The sequence below is a fragment of the Semicossyphus pulcher genome, unplaced genomic scaffold, assembly GCF_022749685.1.
Source record: "Semicossyphus pulcher isolate SPU_LCO1_2020_fin unplaced genomic scaffold, fSemPul1.0.p SCAF_3, whole genome shotgun sequence".
Lineage (NCBI taxonomy): Eukaryota > Metazoa > Chordata > Actinopteri > Labriformes > Labridae > Semicossyphus > Semicossyphus pulcher.
The window spans coordinates 15,458,166-15,481,388 of record NW_027211704.1 but is presented as its reverse complement, the minus strand read 5'-3'; the positions used below and the strand labels follow the sequence as shown (position 1 = coordinate 15,481,388).

Sequence of the window (23,223 nt, the reverse complement as noted above, 5' to 3'; positions counted from 1 at the left end):
ACGTGACATTAAAATGACGTACCTTCGCAGCCGTTAGGTGAGACCTCGGCGAAGGGGTTGTCACAGCGGTCACACTGGCGTCCGATGACGCCGGGTTTACACTGACACTGGCCGCTCTCTCGGTCGCACGCTCGGGAGAACGAGCCGACCGGGTAGCAGTCGCACAGCAGGCAGGTGTCGCTGTCTTCAGGACGGTAGTGGTTGTCCTGGAAACAGGTTAGAGAGGAAGTGCTGAGTAGAAGTTTTTTAAAATACCAGCCTCCTTCAGTTTCATACATCAGCACACTGACAGCTACGACGAGCTGCAGCTGCTCGTTCAAGAACATCTGGATGTTTTTACCACTTATGTTCATACCCAAGTTTACTGATCACAGACTGTTCATTAACAGCACCTTAATACCATCTGTGCTAACTGTATGTTTATTTATTCATTCATTTATTAACTTATTTATACTCTCTTTCCCTCCCTTTGTGAGCAAAAGGTCTTCATGATTATTTTATGATGTTTTTTGTCGTTCATGTTTCTGCTCTCTTAAACACGACACAAAGAAGAGGAGAGGACAAAGTAGACAAACTGCAGACGGTGGCGAGGAGGCTGCAGACAGAGCAGGGAGAACAATACAGAGGAGTTGACTCTTCATCTAAGCTGCAGGTGGACACACACTCACCTTGCAGCGACACTCTCCACTCGTCTTGTTGCAGTCAGAGTCGAAGCCCTTGTGTGTCTGACAGTCACAGGGGCCGCAGGTCTTGTGACCCCACCAGCCTCTGGGACACGGCAGGTCGGTCCTGTGGATGAACACATCATCAATAAACCAACTCAAGACAAAATGATCAACACACAGTCTGATGTGAACGTGACAAACTGTACTTTTTCTCGCAGTAATGGCCGAAGTAGTTGTTGGGACAGTCGCAGGTGTAACCGCGAGACGTGCTCAGCTTCTTGGTGCAGGTCGACTGGTGCTCGCAGGGGTTTAAAGAGCACACGTCAGTGCAGTCGGTGCCGTAGTAACCTGTAATGAAAAGGTCAAACAAAATAAACATAAGCTGCTGACCGTATTTACAGGATAAATTAAAGTGTTTTTGGAATATTTCGTAAAGCAGACGGACCGGCGAGGCAGGTGCAGGAGTGGCTGTCCCAGTCGTCGCTGCAGTAGCTGTTGGCAGGACAGGGGCTGGAGCTGCAGGGGTCGGGCACGCTGCAGCCGGGCTCCACGTTCACCTTCCTCGCATGAGACAGACTCAGAGCCCCTCCAACGCGCAGACCCTGCAGCCAAACAAATATGCAAACAACAGAGTCAATATTCACAAATGATTGTAGCTCACAATTACAGATCTAGAGGCCCCCATTGTTTTTGTCTACTTTCAGAGATGATCACAAATTCCTCTTTGAATACAGACGCTACATATGGACGGACCTGTATGCAGCCACGGAAGCCATGCTGAACTTTCCCATCAGGCTTTGCCAAACCACCAACGCTCACAGTCTTCAGTTTGGAGTCTCGCAGCTTCCCGTCCACCTCCATACTCGCCTAACAAAGTACACGACAAAGATTGTATTAATACAGAACTACATGAATTTAATGAACAGTGATTAGGATCTTAAACCCACCAGGTAGAGTCCCTGATCTACAGACAGCACAGCTTTGTGGTGACTCGCCGCTCCCCCCAGACTGCTGATATCCAGCTGCAAATGATGCCAGTCTCCGTCGTTCACCAGCACCTCCTCCACGCGGGAGAGAGTCGAGTCTTCTCCTCTGTGCAGGCCCATCAACACGCTCCCGTCGCGCAGCTACAAAAGCAGGAGAGCGCCGATGAGAGGGAGGAAACAGCAGGAGGGAGATTGAATCGATGTTCAATAGCAAGAGGAGAATATAGATCACGGAGAATATAGATCACGGAGAATGAGCTTCACATCACATGATAGACTCTCTAAAACTTGAGTTGCTGCACATCACAGGTGAGCAGGATGGGGAGTAGATTATCAGACAGTTGTGTAACAAGAAAGAGTGAATAAAGTGGCTTAAAATGCCTCAGATGTTACCATGAATGTCTCATAACTCTTTAATATTGTCTCCACATCCTCTGACATGCTGCAGCTCAGACGACCAACAGGTGGAGCTTTAACTCTAAAATGTTCATGAGACTTCAGGTGCGCACTGCTGGACTTACGCTCATGAAGGAATACGCTTTTACTCCTTTAAAATGTCTCTCTTTCCTCATCAAAGTTACCCTTGAGGATAAATTGCTTTGAATTGCAACACTTCAGCGCAGAAGAATAATGTAATGCTGATGCAACTTCGCCTCAAGCAGACAGAGAGCCTGCGAGCGTCTGGTGCTGTGTTTGTGTGCATCAGCGTGAGGTTCGGAAAAAGGTGTGACTTCACGTCGCTCACCTGCAGGGTGAGGTTGTGCTGCAGGCCGGCGGAGATGTGCAGCAGCGTGGCGCTGGCCTGACGCGTGCGGAACATGAGCTCGACGTGCCAGGGGACGGACGCCGCCGCCGCCAGGTTGTTCCACTGCAGCAGGCTGTTACCCAGGAAACGCTGCGGGCTGGACATCACTACAGCGAAGAGATGAGGAGAAGAAGATAAAAGGTTGGATGGAGTGATAAATAAAGAGAGAAAGTTTCACACAGAGTGAGTCATTTCTGTCACACAGTGAGTCCCATATGTTCTCTGATCACGTCCAAGTTATCACAGCTCTCAGTTTATCAGACAGAAATACACGGTCCTGTAATAATCTGCTTCTTTACAGGCTGCCTGGAATACAATCAGATGTTCCCAGAAAGCTCAGATCAACGGCTTTAAAGCCTTCTTTCTCTTTGGGTGTGATGTTTGAGCTTCTCTGTGCAGAACGGTGTACGTGCAGAGTTTGATGGTAGAAAGCCGTCTTCACTTTCATCTGCAGAAGTTTGTCTGCGCTCACCGCGATTTAAAGATGAGCGTGTACAAACAGGATTTACAGTCACAGCTAGTCTGCAGGCAGCAGTCTCATTGTGTAGTTATGAGAAACCTCCAGTGATGGAGGAAACATCGAGTGTCCAGCAGTTAAACTTTAGAAACGGAAAATATTTGCATATTCATGGATTCTGTTTCTTCACTGAGACTTTAAGAACTTCTAACAAGGGAATTCTTTTTTTTCTGCAGAAAAAAACATTTCATACATTAATTATTATTCAAAGCAGAGCATTTTAATATGTCTTAAATCATGTCTGGAGGGGCTCTTTAAAACCCCAAATGACTCCTCTTTAAGTGTAGCAGCCTGATTTTAATTTCAAATGTAGCTTTACTCTGTAGTTTGTGATTCAGGAGGAAGTTTTGGTGTTTGTGAACTCACGCACCGACTCTGAGGCCCAGGAGAAGCTTTCTGGCTCTTTCAAACGTCAACAAAGTGACACAAAAGGACGCTCGGCGTGATGTGAGCAGGCTCCCTCTCATTAAGTCTCCTCCGCACAAAGCGGGGGAAAGCAGCCGATCGAAATGATCGATTAGTGACGGCAAATAAGCCTGATGTGCTGTAACAGCCGCTGTTAGCTGGAGAGGGAAACTGCAGCTGTAGTTCAGTCCAAATGTATCAAAACATATATTTTTAAAAGGTGGAATTTATGATTATGCTAAATGTCTGATGACATGACTTAAGTATCAAATAAAACAAAAGAAAAGCAGAAAATTTACACTTTTTTTTGCCATTTTTGCTTGAAAATACAGTCAAACTAACACTTGATTTTCAGAATAGTTGTGTGTTAATTGAATAATCGGATATTAATAAAGTTCTGCACCATCCATAGACACACATAACATTAAAGACCACCTGTTATGGTGTTGAAGTTGGTTGTTAGATAATATATTCGAGTGATCCGAGCTCATTAAATCACCTTCAGAGATCAGTAACACGTGACCGCTCTGCCGTATGGCCCGCTTTCTATACTCCTCATGCACTTTAATGAACACATCTGTCCTCCTTTGAAGCTCCGTCTCTACTTCTCTGCAGAACAACTTCTAATCCTCCGTTTTTAATTCAACCTGCATGCCTTTTAATAAATCTTTTCTACTTCAAGCGCAAAAAAAACAATTGCACGTTGTTTGGCCGGAGTCGTCGACACGGCTCGTTTCTCTTCCTTCACCTCTCCTCAAATTGCTGCAAACCATAAATCAGCGGAGCGAACAGCTGCAGCGGATCAGGTGGAACAAAAACAGACACTGGAGAACGCGGGGACGGAAACATTAGAAGTTTACTGTACGTGTTCAGATGTCAAAAAGAGATTAGTCTTAAACGGTTAAACATCATGGAAACATGGGAAAGCTCGACCTGAAGCAGCTCGACTCTCCGTGTCATAAATCAGGTATTAGAAACAGTCAACAGGCTTGTCTTAAATGTGTACGACTGAAATATAGCCGATAAAGTAAGTTCATTTTCCACCTGTTCATTTCAAATGCAAAAGCAGCATGTTGTGCAGCAGTGAGGGTCCGTCCCTGTTTGTATTCTGTTTATTTAGAACCTGACGGACGACGGCTTCATGCTCGATGACAGGTTCATGCTCGGGTCACACAGATGGAGGTCAAAACTGCAGACGAATGCCTGTCAGGTCTCATCTCCTGTCCGACGCCTGTTGCGTTTTTTTGTTCGACACACTCACCTCTTTCACAGTTTCTCCCTCCGAACCCGAGCGGGCAGTCGCAGCTGAAGGAGCCCCACAGGTTCACGCAGGTTCCTCCGTTCAGACACGGGTTGTTGTTGCAGAAATGTCTTTTGGCAGAGCATCCTGGGAGGGTGAGAAAATAAGAGGTTGATCTTTCCGTTTGATCTGTTCTAGCTCATTAGATCAGAGTTTCAAAGAGCTGGGGGGTGATGAACTATTCATAGCAGGTACAATGTTCATTTCCACTGACTAGACCTCCCCGCTGTGCTCATTATAGTCTTCCTTCTGCTCGTCTCTCACTTTTCTCGTCTGATAATAAAACAGTGTTTGACTGCAGACTCAGGTTTAAGAGTAGAAGTAGAGAAGAGTGCTGCTGCGTACCGGGCAGAGTGCCGTTGTTAGCGATGAAGCTGGCCATGTCTACGTGCTGGTTGTCGATACGCAGGTTCTTCATGCAGCCCACGAACTGCCGATTGCGAACAGGAAAGTCCTCCGGGAGTTTGGGGACCCCCCCGAGGAGCAGCGGGCCTGTCAGGTCCAGAGATCTGAAAACACAGAGACCCATAAACATTCATGCATCCGCAGTTTTGCTCTGCCCTTACATCATAAACATTAATGGAGGGGGGAGGGGGGGACGCATGAAATATTCATCACAGAGACTCGCAGTTGTATTTTTCCCCTGGTTATGAAAACAGAAAAAAGGATAAACACGATAAAGGAAAAAAAGTCAAGCTTAGCGAACACCCTGGAGATGTGGATCTGCGTCTCTAAACAAGTTTACTCTCTCTCTTAATGAGCAAACTGCAAAGAAAGTAATCTATTAAATTAATGAAGTAAATACAGGAGGAATGAGGGGAGATGTACGGCAACGAGCAAGAGTTTATTTATAACATTCTTGCTGCAGAAATAAGATTCATCTTCTGTTCTTTAAATGATGAACTCATAATTCTGCTGAGTTGTGGACTTACTTCTTCGATCCTGATTGGCTGCCCTGAGCAGAGCAGGTGTAGTTTCCGATCATGTGACCAAACCTGAGGGCCACTGAGGTGTCGCAGTTGTCAACCGTCACTACGACGACCTTCTGGTCCGAGGGGCCCTGCGGCAGGCCGGCCTGGTTCAGGATCGGCTGTGGAGAGAGAGACAAACACATGGATATCAAGATGATCTATGGAGTGAGAGAGATATCCATCTAACTCAATCTGTGTTTTCTGTGCTGCGCAAGTATTACAATTAATGTCATATAAAGCAGAACCAGTAAAATAGCTTGATTGAACAGGAAAGATAAGAGGAAAGCGTTGACTTGTCCTAAAGTGTCGTGTTTATTTGAGTTTTCCCAAAAGGTTTGTCATCATAAGGATCATGAAACGGTGACTGAGAGAAAAAGCAGTGACTGCTGCGCTGCTATTTTTAAGATGCTGAAGTATTTTGGTCCCCCAGGGTTTATAAATAGTTCTCAGAAATAGGTTGTTATTAAAATATCTCCGTATTCTGCTGTCTTTAATGAAGGATTAGCCCACGACACAACAAAGAAACTTCTGGCAGTCTCAGGCAGAGCTAAGCTGAGTGCGAGCCGGATAAAACTCTTGAGCTTTGATACTCAGAAAAAAACAACCACATAAATGTTTTTTGCATCACACCGGGTTCATTCCTCGTTCACCGTTAGCTCTCTGTTATTGAGTATTTCAATAATTGATATAATAACAGCTGCAGCTAAAGGCAGCGGCTGGCAAGCACACGCACACACACGCATAGAAGAAGAGCTGGCTCTCTGCAGGACACCATCCCTGCCGACAAAGGATCTTCCTCATTGTCTGAGAAATCAATGGGGGGAGCAACAAAAGGAGGAGGGGTCCGCGGGGGAGAGAATGATGATCCTGTCAATAAAAGGTCGTGACCTCTTTACAAACCGGCAGTTCCTGTGAGGTCATGTAGGGATCATATTAACCTTAAGTGTGGGTTCAAGCCGGTGTCGCGGGCTGAGAGCCCAAGCAGCGACCGCCCTCGCACACAGCCGACCTGCAGGCGACGACGGGCCGCTGAGCTGTCAGCTGCTCAGACAGGGTTTAGCAGGAATTAGCTCGTCTCATGAGCGGAGATGATATGAAGCGTTGGCTTGAAAACAGCAACATAAAGCTGTGATTGTCTGGATTTTCAGCCCTCCATGAGGCCTCAGGAATGATAATGTCCTGATTGCTCTGTTGTTGTGACGCCTCGTCTCTTCTGTCTGATCCTGTAAATTAGAACTCACCACCCAGCTGGAGACGTACTGTAGTTCTCCGTGGCTGGTGTAACATCTTTAGCAGCTCTATCAGAGGAAACCCACTAAGACAAAACACACTTCATCAAGCAGTGCAGTAATGGCAGATATAATTTTGGCCTGAAGGCAGCACCACAATTTAATTTCTCTCACATGATTTTTTTTCTGTGGGTAGATTAGATTAAATCTCCGTGAGCCTCTAATAATACGACTCTGTAACTGAGAGGCTGCAGTTAGTTAAATTCCTGAGCTCGCTCTGTGTCTTGTGATCACAGTGTGTGCTGAGTGTTAGTGATATGAATGAGATGAGACAAGTAATAACTATAAAAAGTCTGGCTGAATGTTATCACAACACCTCATCTGAACCACCTGATTATTCTCGGGGGAAACGAGACGTCGGTTCGTCGCGCTGGCGTTGTATCTACACTGACGTGACGTGTGATGCAGAACAGAGGAGGTGAATAAAATCTTTATCGTCCATCAGAGTGGAAAATTGTCCTCAACTTACTGTAACATAAAAGCAGCACGAGAACATGTGATTTATAGAGAAAGTACATCAAAGAGTAAAGAACTTCGGACTGAGAGTCGACAGCCGTGCTAGCAGCTCTGTGAGGAGGAATGTGCTTTCAGCTAAAGGCTAAACTCAGAATGCTAACATGCTCACATTGACAGTGCTAGCATGATCATGTTTTTTCCCCGGTTTGGGATCAATAAAGTCAATCCAATAAAGTCAATCCATCTAACTATCATCCATCCACCCATCCATCCATCTATTGAGTAGGTATTATGTATACCGTGCTCATAGTCTTACTTTAGTGTGTTAGCATGCTAACATTTGCTAATTAGCACTAAACGATGAACAGCTAAGTGTTTTTTCAGGAGTTTGATGACAGACTAAAGAACATTTTGGCCCCTTTAAAGGTAACAAAGCTATAGAAATGTCATCCTCTGAGGACCATGAATGTTTGTGCACAATTAGGCAACTATCTTAATTCAAACTTAAATTATTAAAGCATAATAATTAACATATATAATAATAATATAACACAGCAGCTCATGATTTGTGGCCTGGTAAGGATGATTTATTAAAATGCAGGTTGGACTTTGAACACAGGACTTCTTGTCCTCTTTGAGTTCAGACTGAGAAATCACAGGATGTGAAGATGCTCGTGGTTTTAATGTTATCATTATTTTAGGTGCCATGGTAACTATGCCAACTTCCTCCTCGCTCTGCAGTTCAGGTGATGGATATACTTCAGGAACAACAGGCCCTGTTGTTGAGCGCTTTTCCCACAGGAAGTCCCAACATTTATTTTTGACTGGGAAACTCTCACTGAAATGCTAAGTAGATGGGAACACACTCTGAAGGTGGTTTTTTTACTTCTCTGATGCTCCCTGAGGCCAATCGGTTACAAATTTGTTGATGATGAAACAAGCAAACACGCGGTGTGAATTGCCAAAGGTGAACTCATCCGACATGCTGTTTTCCACGGTTTGTGAAAGCGGTGGAACAGGCAGCGCTCCAGATTGGACGCTCCCTTCACTGACCTCTGCTGTCATCAGTCACGCCTGTTGACTCTCCAATAATGACTGTCTGTCAGTACGTCTCCGTGCCGCACAAAACCCCGTCCTGTCAGCGCTGATTGGAACGCACATATTTACCCAAGACCACATTAAACACTGCGCTCACCCGCAGCTACAGGGGATTATGGGAATATGAGTTCCCTGTCACAGAGGGCGACAGGGGTCTCTTAGGAGGAGCGAGGCAGCAACAAACACAAATATGGGATTTAAGATTGACTGAAAATACCATAGCAACAAGAGGGGTCGGCCCTGAAGCGCAGCATCCCCGTTCAAAGCCCGAGTCAATACGTCTCTCAGCTTTTCTTTACCCTCCTTTCGCTCCTCTCCTGCTCCGCTTTTCTGTCATGCGGGAGAACAGAGAGAGAGGGGCACCTTCCCCGGGGCCGCATCATTCACTGCCCATGGTCCCAAAGGAAGCCGAGCCCGACACAAAGGCAGCGGTCATTGCCATTCTCCACAGTCCCCCACCATCCTGAAAGCCACATTTCAATCTAAAATGCCCCCCACCCCCGCCTCACCCTGCCCCACCCCCTGCGGACAGGGACGGGTCAGAGTGGGGCACCATGGGACACCTTCAGTGGGAGGAGCCACGTTTCTACCTCAGCGACTCACAGGAAGAAGAGGGGGGGATTAGTTCAGCTAGAGCCGTGAGGACTGACCCAGGACACATCTGGGAAGTTATGCGGTAATAAGCACGTATAGGATGAGTACTGGAGTGGCACTTTTTAATAATGCATATATGATGTATAATACATATAATAAAATTCCTTTTACTCACCATTAAAAAATGATCAAGTTTCTTTAAATTTATGAGGTAAGTTCATTCCTAATGGATCATCAATTCATGAAAGTTACTTCATACATTATTTTACATGCTACCAAATAAGATAATAAACTTAGAAAAGAAAAGAAAAGTGTTTCAGGCTCATGCGTCAAAGCACATCAGCAACTTGTGTGAATAGAAATATGAAGATGATTTTATCAAACTGTAAGTCTTCCTGCTGCACTCGTCCTGTACATGCTACTCTCACTTTAGCCGAGCCGTGTCATCTTCAAACACTCAGCACACTTACAGATGTAAAGCTCAGAGGTCAGTTAAACAACAAAAGTCGATTGATTGTCGGGTTTTGTACCAAACTGATTAATGAGACTTTAATGTCTTTGTGGCAAAGCAGCGACCACTTTTCATCCAAAAGTCCACAAGTTTCCCCCTTCATCACTTTTTCTGCCTAAAATCTGACACGGCCGTGTTATCATAGACCCTCCATAGAAAATGTGAGCAGCGGGGGTGTTGCCTGGCAACATCTTTATGATGCAAAGTGACTTCCTGAATAGAGTAAAATGTGACATCCTGTGTGTTGGTGCTGGGTGGGAAAATACTGAGAGAGCAGAGACAACAGCTCCATACATCTCTCAGTGGTGGAGCTGTTGTGATGTTCTTACAGAGAAATGTATGAAAACATTTTTAATCCAGTCTGGAGAAACTTTGCCTCCTTACACTCTGGTTTTCATTCATTCAACCCCCCCTCTCCCCCTCCTCGTCCTCCTTCTCTCTAGTCTGAGTCTCTGTCAGTGTCTCGTTGGACTGTTGGCTTTCTTCCAGATCATCAGCCTGTCAGCAGCGATTCTTTAGTCTGACAGTAAAGAGGCAGTGCAACAAACGCTCATGGCTCAGGGTTTTATGTCTGCTCTTTGGTTTACATCCACTAAAGTCATGGATGTCCTTAAGATAAAGTTTGTATTGAGAAAACAAGTCAGCTACCAGTTGTTATTGCAGACTTTACTGTGATAAAAGTACTCTGACAGTCGTCTGCAGGGGATCAAACCTGCGACCTGACTTCACTCTGAATCTCTTCAGTAACTATGTCTGGTATTGAGCTGCCACACCTGATGAGCGAAGCAGCAGCAGACACATTCAACCAAAAGTATGTCAGCTATTGTCAAGTAATTACATGAGGGAAATGAAAGCGTGATCATAATGTAGTGAGTTCAAAGGAAGATGAGAAGATTTCATGTCTGTACTTTCAATAAACAGCTACAACCAGCAGCTAGTTAGCTAAGCCTAGCTTAAAGCCTAGCTTAAAATCTAGAAACGGTTATGAACTGTTAGCCTGGCTCTGTCCAGAGGTGACAAAATCAGCACATCACGTCATTTTGTGTTCACTTTGTGCTCAAGTTCAAAGAAAAAAGATAAAACATTCAATAAGTGAGTTTTTGAGCTGGTGGTTGGACTTTGTCTTTGGACTGGGCTAAGCTAGCTGGTGAGCTAACTGTCTGCTAACGGTAGCTTCATATTTGCCACACAGAATTTGAGTGTTATCAATCTTATCTAACTCACGGCAAGACAGGGGCAAGTTTTTCAGCAAGAATGTCAAACTATTCGACAGCTGTTAGCTGTTCAAACAGCAAAAAGTACGGAAGCCCTTAGCAGACATGCATCCATGCATTTTATTTGCTCCGTTTTCCCGTGAGTCATTTTCGGTTGTGATCTTGAGATCTCAACATATTGTTCTTGTTATCTCAGGAAAACGGTTTTCACATTTTAACGGATTCATTTTCCGGTGATCTAGAAAACAAAACAACAGGCTGGTCACTGTGATATTACAGACCAGGACAATCCATGCTGCCATAGCCCACACTGATGAGAAAAGTTAAGCCAGTTTCTTTTGTGCTTTTGCAACTCTGGGGACATGAGTTATAATCGTCTGACGTTACAGTGGTGCAGCGTTGTTATCTTGTGTTAATGTGAAAAATAAGTCGAGATCTCGAGAAAACGAGCGGACATTACTTGTTATAATGGTAAAACTGAGTAAATAAAATGTATGGATGCATGTCCGCTAAGGGCTTCGGTAAGAAAGTTTAATTTTACTTACATTATTATTTTTAGAATTCAGAACGATGACAAGCCAGCAAATATTTGACATGATGCCCTTGTTGGTGTGAAAGCTTTGCACTGAGACATTAGCCAAAGCATTTTTCCTTCTTCTATTACTTTGGCAGGATCATACCTTGTTGTAGTAGTGGACCTCCACCACGTGCCACTGACCGTCGCTCACTCCCCCGAGGATGAACGGTGAGACTGTAGTTTTGGTCTCGCCTGGGAAACAGTCAGAGAGGTGAACAACTGAGACACACTCGGAGCAGAAATGCAATGAAACTGAAAAAACAAGTAAATCGTTATTGACAGTTCTACCTGCGGAGAAGGTGAGCTGTATCTGCTCATTGATGATTTCCATGGCGATGAAGTCATGCTTCTCGTTAAAGCGGCCGTTGTAGAGCAGCAAACCGTTCGGCTCTTTGGTAGCAAATCTGGAAAAAACAGACATTTAATTTACTTACATTTGCCATAACACATTCTTATATTTACTCATTTATTTATGTATTTATTATACTCATATTCACCAAATGAATTGAAGGTTAACAAATAACCATTAGGTAGTCTGCGTGACTAAGTCTATGTAGTTAAACCCGATACACACCTCACACACTCACATCAATAAGCCACACTGTTGAGCTGGGTGACATTCATTACGATAAACCCGTTTTTAAAATCATGTTCTCACTAGAAACAAATTCCAGATGTTTTAGCAGCTGAAATTTAAGGCCTTTAAACACAAAGATACAAAAAAGCACGACTGACGTGTATAAAATAAGAGCGCATGCTGTCGGCCTGCCTGTGACGCACATGAACAGAGGGAAAAAGATAAGAAAAGAAGGAGGGCAGTGGTCTTCTGCTTTGACCCATTTAAAAACATCCCTACCATCCCCATCTCATTCACCTTGCTTTCCTTTCACACTGGAAGCGCTCTGAACACCGCGCAGTAACATGGCGTGACTCGCATCCTACTATCATGAATATGAGCTCAGGATGTAACAATGCTGATGTTAACAGAGATCAGCGCGCAGATAATGAGGTTAATCATGAACACAAGGCCGAGTCAGGGAGAAGAAGTGAACGCATACAGAATCTGCGTGCCGTGAATAGATATCACACAGCCACATTAAACCACACTACAACACAGAGGCGGGAAACTAGGGCAATGTCAGAGCGGCAGGGTGGAGGAAAGCATTAAGAAAGGAAGACAGGAAGAGTAACGACAGCTTCACAATATATTTTTCTCATGGAGGAGAAAACACAGACAGCTGTGAGTGCTGTAACCACAGCCGCAGTTTCACATTTCTGTTCGCATCTCGATGCTGAAACCGGATCGCCCGGGAGACGACGTGTTGCATGATCCTCGCATATTAATGCATATTTCGATATATCTGCGCTCACAAGGTTTCCAGCTGTGGGACCAGACTGTCTCACTCTGGATGTGGCATCAAAGTACGTGGGGAAGCACGTTAAAAATATCAGGCTTTACCTGTCAGCTGTGGTCTGCGCTCGTAAATCTGAATCTGTGGAAATGGGTCGCTGTGATGTGTGAAAGTGTGTTACAGTAAAAAAAATGGCACTTAGTATCGGGTGTGTTCATTATCAGTCCCACGGGGGACCCAGCTATGAGACTCTGTGCACATCTGCCCACTGAGCAGCATGTGTGACTTACTTGCGTCTGTATTTTCGCTCCATTAACAAGCAGCTTAAGTTTCCGAAAAAACACGAATGCATTATTTTAAAAAGTGGTTCTTAAAAACAGAAGACCCCAACGCTTCTTTTTTTACGCCTTAAAAGAAGCTGCCGTCTCCCTTTATTCATCAGGAAGGGTGTCATTCACATCCGAGTATCTTTACATGCCGCCCACCCCCCTCCCTCAGTCTTCATGGTTTGAGGGTCTTCTGTAAATGATGCTGTTTGCGCAGTATTCTTCAGCTGGAGGAAAGCCAGAGGGCACGGCACCACTGACCTGCTTACTGGAAAAAAAAACCCGATAATCACGACCTCAGAGGAAAGAGGATGCCGATGCTCCGGCTGATAGTAGGAGCAGCGAGTGAGCACAGACAGGGGCCGTGTCTGTATCTGCTGTAAAGAACACACAACGCCAACCTGAATCTGGATCCACAGTCTATTACCCCTCAGTCTCCAGGCTTCGAGTCTTTGATGGATCGATTTAAAAGGCTTCTCCACATTGCCCCCCTGAGCCCTCTGAACTATGAGAGTAATCAGCCGGAGCTAAACACTGACTCATCTGGCATCACTGCGTGTCACATTAGGCATCCATCAGTAAAAATAACAACCAGTCCGCCCTTATGTAGGGAACCATGTCACGCAACGCTAACATGCTGCATCTCGTATGACGTGCGCAGTGGTGAGGAAGAATATAAGAGCCGTGTATTGATTTAAGAGTGGAATATAAATAGAGAACTCTGTGTTGGATGATGTACTTTCTATGTCTGGAGAAGGAGAAGCTTTAAATCCTGGGGTTAAGAAATATTTTTAGCTTGAGGGCAGCGGTGTCAGACGGTTGATTCAACACTTTGGGGAAGACTGAAATATCTCAGCAACTATCGAATGATTCAGATAAAAATGATGCAGACGTTCATGGTCCCAGAGGATGAACCGACTTCCTGCTCCTGCCTTTTTTAGATGAAAGATCAGGACTAATACTGAAAGATTGCATGAGTATTTTCTTTCAGTCAATCGTAGTTACCAGAGGCTGAATTCTAGTTACTCTGGGGATCCCCTGACTTTTTGTCTAGTTTGTATTTTTGTACATTTTCAACACAAAAAACACAGAAAAAAAAGTGTGATATTTATAAAAAGAAAAGGTCATAATGTCATTTTTAAGCTTGGCTGAGGTGGAAATGTTATCAAGTGCAGGCAAAACAGACCTAAAGATTCAGACATGTACCGTACTGAAATTACATCTTTAAAGATGTAAATAAATGTCTGTTAAGTCGATATCTATCGCTGAATGAGGCAACACAATGGTGATTGAGCCTATGGCCCACTGATGAAAGCCTTTGCGTTTGCGGTATATAGTATTATTTTGGACTGGGTGTCTGTGGCGACATTGTGAAAACAAACAAGCGGCGCCCAGTTAGTGACGTGTTTTCCATCACCCAGCAGTGGTTGGTCTGCCAGAGAGAGTAGGCGGAGCTAAGCGGCTGCTTTTCCGGTCTCTGCAAGTGTTGCGAGTAAACAGTAATCTACTATGGCTGAACAAACAAAGAAAAGATGGATGACTACAGATACAACTTCAAAAATAAGTGAAAATCCAAAGAAAAAGATACAAATTCGACGCTCAGATGAAGCAAACAGTCTAAAAAGGAAAGCGACCGTCGGCGAGGAAAATCAAGAGTTACAACCATGACTAAACGAGCCAACCGTAGACGTCTGGTCATCTGGGACGTATGCGCCGGCAATTGCCCTGTACCGTCCTTTTTTTGTGTATTTTGTTTATTCTGGAGAGATTTTTGAGAAATTTTGTTGCAATTAAAGCATCAAATAATGTTTAAAATCATATCAATGCAAATATTAGCAGAGGCTAAACCAAGAGGTTTAAAATTTAACCTGCTTAACATTAGCATGTTAGCATTATTATTGGATTGTATTGCTGATGTCACAGAGCGGCAAGCAAAGCTAAAGAAGACTCCTTAGTTGTAGTTTGTTCAATGTAAGTGCTTATTTGAGTTGAACCGTGACTAAACATCGGCTCAGTCACAGATAATTACAGACACCACAATGGAAAGAGCTGAAATGTTGTCTGTGCTGATCCTGTAACACACTGTGCTTTTCTGCTGAATCTCAGCCTTAATCACAGAAGTCAAGAGCCAGAACTGTGTTCGAATGAGACCTAAAATTAGCCGTCACACTGAGTGAAAAGGATCCACGTCCTGAGCCTCTCATCATAACAGAAGCTCTTTCTGGGAGAACCTGATCAGCGCGGGCTCAGGTAACAGAGACACTTGTTGACCTCACCTGCCTGGAGCTCTCAGTATCGGCACCTTTTACACAGCAGCTACTTCACAGCTTGTGTGACCTGCCAGTGAAATGTAGACCACTTTTAAAACTGGTTTGAGCGGTTCTTCATCAAAAACACACTGTCATCTGAACCGCACTTAAAGAAGGGCCGTGTCCATAAAGCTCACAAGGGGGATATTATTTTCACCGGCAGCCATTGTGAGCGTCAACCCCTGCCAGCCACGTCTAAGGTGACAAGAATGACAATAAGTGAAGCAGAAAGGCCGGACATATTCCCTGTGATACTATCGAGAGCTGATACTTGTTGTCACTTGTTGTGACAGATATCAAACAGAACGGACGGCTTTTATCGATGATTACATTTCATCACGTGGAGGATTCCTGCAGATCGGGAGTCCTGCTGTCTTTGCATGTGTTCAGTGTTCACAGCTCATCTGCTCGTTTCTGAAGCCCCTCCCCCTCCACAAGACAACCGCCAAGTGATCAACCGCACAGATTATACGCTTCAGCTTCAATTTCACAGCCTGATGGACCTACGTCATTACAACAGATTCTGACACAAGCTGGAGAGCAGCAGGAAAAAAAAAGGGAAATACTCATCTATGGAAAAACACCTTCAAATGCATGCCTAAACCATGATTGTGTGGAGAGCCTAAAGGTGAAATAAAAGCAGAAAGTAAAAGTGTCTACTCTTGAAATCAATGTAATGAAATTTACATGAGGTGTTCTTGTGCTGTGTAGGAAAAAAAGAAACCTTGGGCTCAAATCTTTGCTATTTTTACTAAACGCTAATTACAGCACAATATCGCACCTCCATCCCTCACAGAGAGTGCTAGCGTTAGCAATGACATCTCTGTTTGCACCTCTCACGTCAGAGAAAAGTTCAACGCCGAAAATAGTCTGAAGAGGGATTTTTGTTCTGCATGCACGTGCCTTTTTTTTTCCTGAAATCAAGTGACTCCCAGTTAAAGGAACAGTTTGACAATCTGGGAAGTCAAGTCAGCGTATTGCGCTAGCTAGCTTAGCTGAGCAAAAAGGAAAAACAGGGGAGTAGCTGCTCGCCCGTCTCTGTCCACAGGCATCAAAATCTACCTACCACCATTTGTAAAGCTCACTAATTATCAAGTTATATGTCATTTATTTAATCACTTCTAAATTTAAGTATAAAAAAAACTTTTTTAGCTAGCAGTGCAAGCGATTTGCTAAGATAAGCTAATAGGCTGCTTGTCCCACCTACATACTAGCGTAAAAACATTAGAGTGATATCAGTCTTGTCATTTTATTTTGGTAAAAGTGTTTAACTGAGACAAATACATTTAAGAGTTTCAGAGTTATTGTGTCAGGCAAGTTAAGCTGCTTTATTTTATTTTTTCATATGAAGTGAGTATAGCTATATGAGGATATGGGGCATTTTATGTGTTTTAGTGAGACTTGTAATTTTGGGCTATTATATCAAATTTTCTGGACTAAAAAGAGACGATCTTTTCTATGATACAATGATTGTATTCCCCACGGAGCTTTCGGGACGAAGACAGAAGATCAAATAGAGAAAAGATCAAACAGAAGTGGACATTGAAAAATATTAAAACCTTTGGGACTAAAAACTACAATAACCTTTAACCTGAAGCTGAACAGAGGAGGTAACTAGAATAAGTAGGCCTCCTTAACTACAATAACAACACAGCCTCTCTCAGGCTCCACCTCGGTGAGAGAGGCCGTGCTGATCTTGGCCGGGCGCTGACACTGACTAAACTAAGATCAGACTCTCTCTTTGCTGCAGGATTAACTTCCTCATCTTATGCAAGTCTTCTCTCCAAAAACACAGCTCCTTCAGCTCACCTCCTGTCACACTGTTGCGTCACAGCCTGCACTTCAGTACAGCATTCACACCTCTGATAGGCAGCATGTTTCAGTGCTGGTTCTGTATTTATAGAACGGGAACTTGAATCTAATACCGAAGTGGCTCTACAGAAGATGGCCATTGTTCAGTGAGCCCATTATTGCTTTTAAACACCATTACGGTTACATAAATGTGAGGTGGGGGGGGACACTTCAGAGAGGGGAGAGCTGGAGAGCCTACATGCAGAGGGATGATGTGGAGGTGGATGCAGAGTGAATCACTGAAAGGTGACAGAGCAGCGCAGGTGAACCAGGTGCTCTGCAGCATATTGCAGCTGGGAGCGGGGGGGGGTGCTTACGTGAGAGAGAGGGTGAAGTGGAAGCGCTGGCGGAGGCCCTTGAAGGTCAGGAAGGAGTGCGGGGGGAAGTTGCGTGTGGTCATCTCACAGTAGGGTTTCTCGTAGCCGCCCTGCGGACACTCGCACTTGAATCCGCCCACCAGCAGGTTGACACAGGAGCCGCCGTTCTTGCAGACTCCCGGAGCGCAGCGGCCGGAGCGGGACGACAGCTCGCAGCGCTCTCCTGGACACACAGAGAGAGAGAGAGAGAGAGAAGGAGAAGGAGAGAGTAATGAGGATTAATATGGTTTGTGACAGGCAGCATAAGCTCGGGCATCCCTGTATGTTCCTCCTAAGGGACTCCGCACTGCTACATGCTTTGTCACTGCAGCTGTCATGTATGTGACATTATGGAGGTGTGACATTATGCACCTGAAACATACAGCTGTACTGGTTTAAACATACATGAGAGGATGAATAATGCAGGACGAGGTTGAAGCGTGTCAGAGGAGGCAAAATTATGAACTCTGTTTCCTCTACGTCTGCAGCTTCAATATTTCAGTTTCATGTCTCTACCCTCTGTCACAGCCGGCATGACTCCCCCTCCTGACTCCCCCCTCCTCCCTCTGAGGACAGTTTGTGCTGCATTCAGATTCAGTGGGACAACTTGATATCTCCGAGCAGTGAGAAGTGTTAACGCAGTGCGACTCTGAAGCGGTCAAATGAAATTATAGATCATTCTCTGCAGACGGCGGAGGCTCGTGGTGATTATTGACAGATTCCTCTCATCTAACAGACATCTGATGAGATCACTTTTTAAATGCTGAACAGGAAATCACAAAGAAGCAGGTGAGTCTAACACATCTATCAGACCCTAAATGTGATTCATTGAACATTCTGCCATAGAACGTTTATTTGATGTTCACATTAAAAGGATGGTTAGTTATGGGTCACATGTAGGGCTACTAACTAGTCATTATCATAGTTGATGAATCTGCCAGGTATCCTCTCATCACTTTATTTAAAAAGACCAACAGCAAAACATCCTCACATTCTAGAGGCTGGGACTAAAGAGATGTTGGCATCTATAGCTGGAAAAATGGAAAAATAATTATATTTTGATCAACTAATTTATTAAAAAAAACTCATCATTTTAGCTAAGGTCAGAAATTGAAGTTATGGGGCGCTGGTTGGTAGAGCAGGCGCCCCATATACAGAGGCTACAGTCTTCGACGCACTGATCGCAGGCTCGACTCCTGGCCTGCCAATCATTTGCTGCATGCGATCCCCGACTCTCTCCTCCCCACATTGTCTGTCTCTCTTCAGCTGCCCTATACAATAAAGGCAAAAGCCAAAATAAGAATACACTACACAAACGCTTTACCTATTGTCAACGCTGATGTTACTTTGCAGACGCCGATGACAAATAGTTCCACTCTCTCGCCATAATTTAAAACCGTGTTTCCTTCTAATCATACTATCAAAATCAGATCAAAGTTTTACTCCACCACTTAAAATGGAATAACAGTGTGCTTATATCAAACTGAGTCACTGATGAGTTCACAGTTTTCTATACTGAATCAACAGTTTATGGAGATTCATATCGAGCTGATCCACGGTGCGGAGAGTCACACTTCTGAGGCAAACCAGCACACAGCGCGCATGAATATTAGAGCTTGAAATTTGACAGCTTATAAATGAATTAACAGCTTTTTTTATAATTGATTCATCATGTCACTTATTTTTTAATCAAAAGTATCAAAAACTCGTTAGTTTCTTAGTCTTCTGATTACTAAACATCTTTGCAGCGATAGAGCCCACTGAGCTGAACTATAAGAGGCAGATGATCACAGGTCACACCACACCGACAAAGCAAACAGTGATCAACTTAAAGGAAGAGCAGAGCAGCAGTGGGCCAGACATGTGCAGACAATGACACTGTGTTTCTATCCACTCCTCGTCCTCCTCGTCCCGCTCTGTCCCGCGGTCCGGCTCACATGTGCCGTTTGTCTGCAGCTCAGACGGGAGGCTGCAGCAGTTGCTCGGGCGAGACCGCACGCTCTCCCATGCGTGAGCTGGAATTTGTGTCAAAGCCGCTCAGTCAGCAGAGTGGAAGACTTCCTCTGTGTACCGCAGCTCTACTGTAACACTGACACACACACACACACACACACTGAGCCCACATCTTCACCCACTGACACACAGGCCTTTTATTTACTCTCTGACTATTCATCCCTCCAGTCAGTCCACTGAAAGCAGGTTCCTTTGTTTCATCGCTAATGTTGGGTTCGTCTGTTCGGTCAGAGTCAAACGTAGAGACGCTGGATGAGACCACTAAAGAACTGAACATGTTTTTAACTACAGAGAGAAAGGATGATTAAACATGCATGTAAATTGTTCTTTCATGTTTAGTAATAATGCTTTAAAGTCGAGTCATAACTCGAGCTGTCGGCTTTTGGGCTGCCGGCTCGTGACATTTAGCTGGTGAGTATCTGCCTGCTTGAAACTTGAATTCACAAGAAAGAAATTCTTCTGTGAGGCTGCAGAGCGCTGAGGTTAAAGATTAACCAACATTTATGACCACAGGATTGATGTCTTGTTGTTAAAGGGCCAGTTCGCCAATTTTCAACTTCAGTCCTATCATGCTATTATGGGGAGCTAATGTCATTATGGCAGGAAAAAATTGCTATTTCTCTGTGCCTCTCTGTGCCTTTGGAGGACGCTATCCACTTCTCCAATGGGCTCTGGAAAACCTCCGCCAGACTATGTCAAACACGTCATCTGGTGGAGGCCAGCGAGCTCGCTAAACCATACCTGCTAAACTCTAAACTCCTCAATCTAGGACGCCCGCCTCCGATGTCATGTCTCGTTCAAAAAAGGTTTGAAATGTCGACTGCAGACCTGAAGATTTTTTAGACGATCCACCGATATATTCTCGTCGTATTTCAGACTCTGTACCGCTCTGAGCCATTAAATGCAGCCAAAACGGTAGTATTTCACTCCAGCGTCTCTCGCTGGGCTGTTCCTTTCAGAGGGAGGAGACCAGTGCACGCTGGGTGTTGTAGGAATGTAGAATGGGCGAAACCACGAGCTGTTTGTACAACTTTCTCCACAGCTATGGCGCTAATTTCAAATATTATTGCTTCCATTGATTACTGAGAACACCAGCTTTGACTGACAGAGGCTTTTTCCAGGAACGAACTGCTCTTTTAAGTTGGAAACACACTCTTCAAGCAGCTTTCTAGTATGTTCAAAAAGCTTTTAAATGTATGCATTCAGATCCTTTCCTGATCTGTAAGACATCGATATCTGAACCCTGAAGAAATCTTGGACAACTTTCTTTGTTCTTAAGTGGTAACAACCTGTGACATGTCTCTGAATGCAGCGACACAGCCGCCCTGTCAGGCCAGAACAATTTGCTGTCATGTTCGTACTGATGCTTCCTGGTGACAAACTGCCTCCTCTGGCCAGCCGGCTGGAAAAGAAAGCCTTTCTGTTACAGCTCTGTCTGCCTCGTTATTAATTCAGCATCTTGCTGTTGGCAGTGTTTCTTTAAGCGCTCACACTGGTCAAACATCCTCTCAGCAAACAGTGCTGTATTAACTTCAGTCACAATGACACTGAGAGCTTCTGTGGAAATGACATATCCTGGCACTGATGTATATATTTGAGCCTCAGTGAGGCAGGATGAAATGTTTTCAGGCCCTCCCTGTGGGACGCCTCCCGAACAGCAGCTTTACGTTGCCAGGTGAGCGGCGCAGCAGGGCCGGGATGGGCTCACAGTCTCAATTGGACAGAATATCCCGATCAATAATTCAAACACGTCTCCTCTGCTCTATTTACAGGCCTCTGTAAGTCCATCCTGGTGCCCACACCCTGTGTTTGCTGCCAGCATGAATCATTAAAGCAGCAAATCGCTCAGATACCTCAGAGATCCGCTTTTTATTTAGACACAGGGAGGCTCATTTTTCATTTCTGTGTTCAAGCGACAAACAGAAATATATACTTAAATGTGCATTATATAGACTGTGTATAAAAAGTAGAGATTAGTCTCTGCTTATAACTGTATTCAAACTGCATATCAAGGTGTGACTGGATGTGTATTAGAAGGTAAACACTTTGAAACCAACAACATGACATTAAAGCTATTGGACGCGTTCGAGCAGATCATTTAATGGAATATAAATTAAGATATTAGCACGTCTGTCTGCACATCAGCAAAACAATAATTTCCCCCACAAAATAAGATTGAAAAAGCAGGTCATACTTTCTCTACACAATGGATTCGTTATCGCATCATAAATGAGTCCTGGAGGATCGACAAACGCACAGAGTGTAAATTAAAACGGATAAAATATGACAACCAAAACCAGTTTTCAATATAGTAAATAAACTCGACAAGAGCATTATCCAAAGCTGTAACTGTGCACCACCCATGTGTGCACACAGCTTCCTCAGAGATCCTAAACCTGAACAGGTGTGTCAGGTTGCTAGGTAACAGGTGAGCATCATCGAGTGGGAGGATCCCAGAAGACAGAACCAAAGACAACAACCTGAGGGAAGCTGAGACCCAAGCGCTGAGGAGTATGCAGCCGAAATAATGAGATGAGGTGATCAATAACGTTATAGAAACATGACCTCGAGCTGTATCTGTGATCAGACCTTCTCATCGCATTACGGGTCGACGAGAGCCCGAAGGACCAGACGCACTCGAACACCTCTCACACGGCAGCACACGAGGAAAGACACAGGAGAAAGTGACTGCACCAAGATAACCGAGTTATATAGAAATATGTTTCTTCAAACGTGTAGGATCAAAATCGCAGCAGTAACACACCTTGTTCCCTGGCAGCTGTCGACTGTTCATAAAAACATAATACAAATATTTCACATCTGAAAGTAACTTACTGTCAGATCTGTGTGGGATCAATGCTCATAAAATGTGTCAGGCGTCGGCTAGATGTGACAGATCCACATCACTTATAACAGAGTTACAATTTCTATTTCATTTTTAGCATCAAAAACACAGATCCCATGTACACGAACATTTGCTCATACAAATACATGCAATCAATTGCTTATACTTCACGTAGCCGTGCATATAGGCAGAAGCCCTTTTACATTGCAATTCCTCCACAGAACCGTCACGAAGCAACGCTGTAAAGCTACTTTCGTTATTTTACTTTAGAACGAGCAACGCCGGCGTAAAGCAGCCCCAGTGTGTGTTTTTACACAGCGTTCTGACGTTGTGGAGGCAAAACATGCGCAGGGTGTAAACACTCACACAGCCCTGAAGCCGTTTCACCTCTGTTACTACCTCTGATGCTGGCTCAGGGGCGGAACGACTTTGCCCCACCATACCTGCGTGAATTTCACATACAAGACGAGATATAACCGAGGTGTAATAATCCCTCTTTGAACTGGCAGTGTAAAAAGAGGTAGTGACAATATCCGATTGCTAAAGTCTTTGAGTGAACCAGCAGCTCTGTCCTCTATTTCATTGTGAGCAACTCCTGCTTATCGTCCTGCCATCTCGTTTCTGGCCTTTACCTTTATTTGATTGGGCAGTGGACAGAGCTGGAGCAATGGGAAGAAGGTCAGAGTCGAACCTGGGAATCGTCCTGAGAATTATCTATTTACTGAATTCCTAAAGGTGTTAGTGTTATCATTGGATTTGTTACATTATCAGGCTTTATGTCCA

The 23,223-nt window shown here is 44.4% G+C and overlaps 1 protein-coding gene across 1 annotated transcript in view; it reads right to left on the bottom strand.

Moving 5' to 3' along the window:
* The window catches only part of celsr2 (cadherin, EGF LAG seven-pass G-type receptor 2), a 60,365-nt gene that overhangs the window by 9,687 nt on the left and 27,455 nt on the right, over positions 1–23,223 (bottom strand). Inside the window, exons 3-15 of the mRNA XM_069678729.1 lie at positions 17,544–17,766; positions 11,677–11,792; positions 11,492–11,580; positions 5,611–5,768; positions 5,024–5,187; positions 4,640–4,765; positions 2,397–2,563; positions 1,613–1,792; positions 1,419–1,532; positions 1,111–1,267; positions 872–1,013; positions 669–789; positions 23–206 (exon numbers count right to left, since the gene is read on the bottom strand). Coding sequence (XP_069534830.1) covers positions 23–206; positions 669–789; positions 872–1,013; positions 1,111–1,267; positions 1,419–1,532; positions 1,613–1,792; positions 2,397–2,563; positions 4,640–4,765; positions 5,024–5,187; positions 5,611–5,768; positions 11,492–11,580; positions 11,677–11,792; positions 17,544–17,766 — 1,941 coding nt within the window. The remainder of the gene's footprint in view (positions 1–22; positions 207–668; positions 790–871; positions 1,014–1,110; positions 1,268–1,418; positions 1,533–1,612; positions 1,793–2,396; positions 2,564–4,639; positions 4,766–5,023; positions 5,188–5,610; positions 5,769–11,491; positions 11,581–11,676; positions 11,793–17,543; positions 17,767–23,223) is intronic.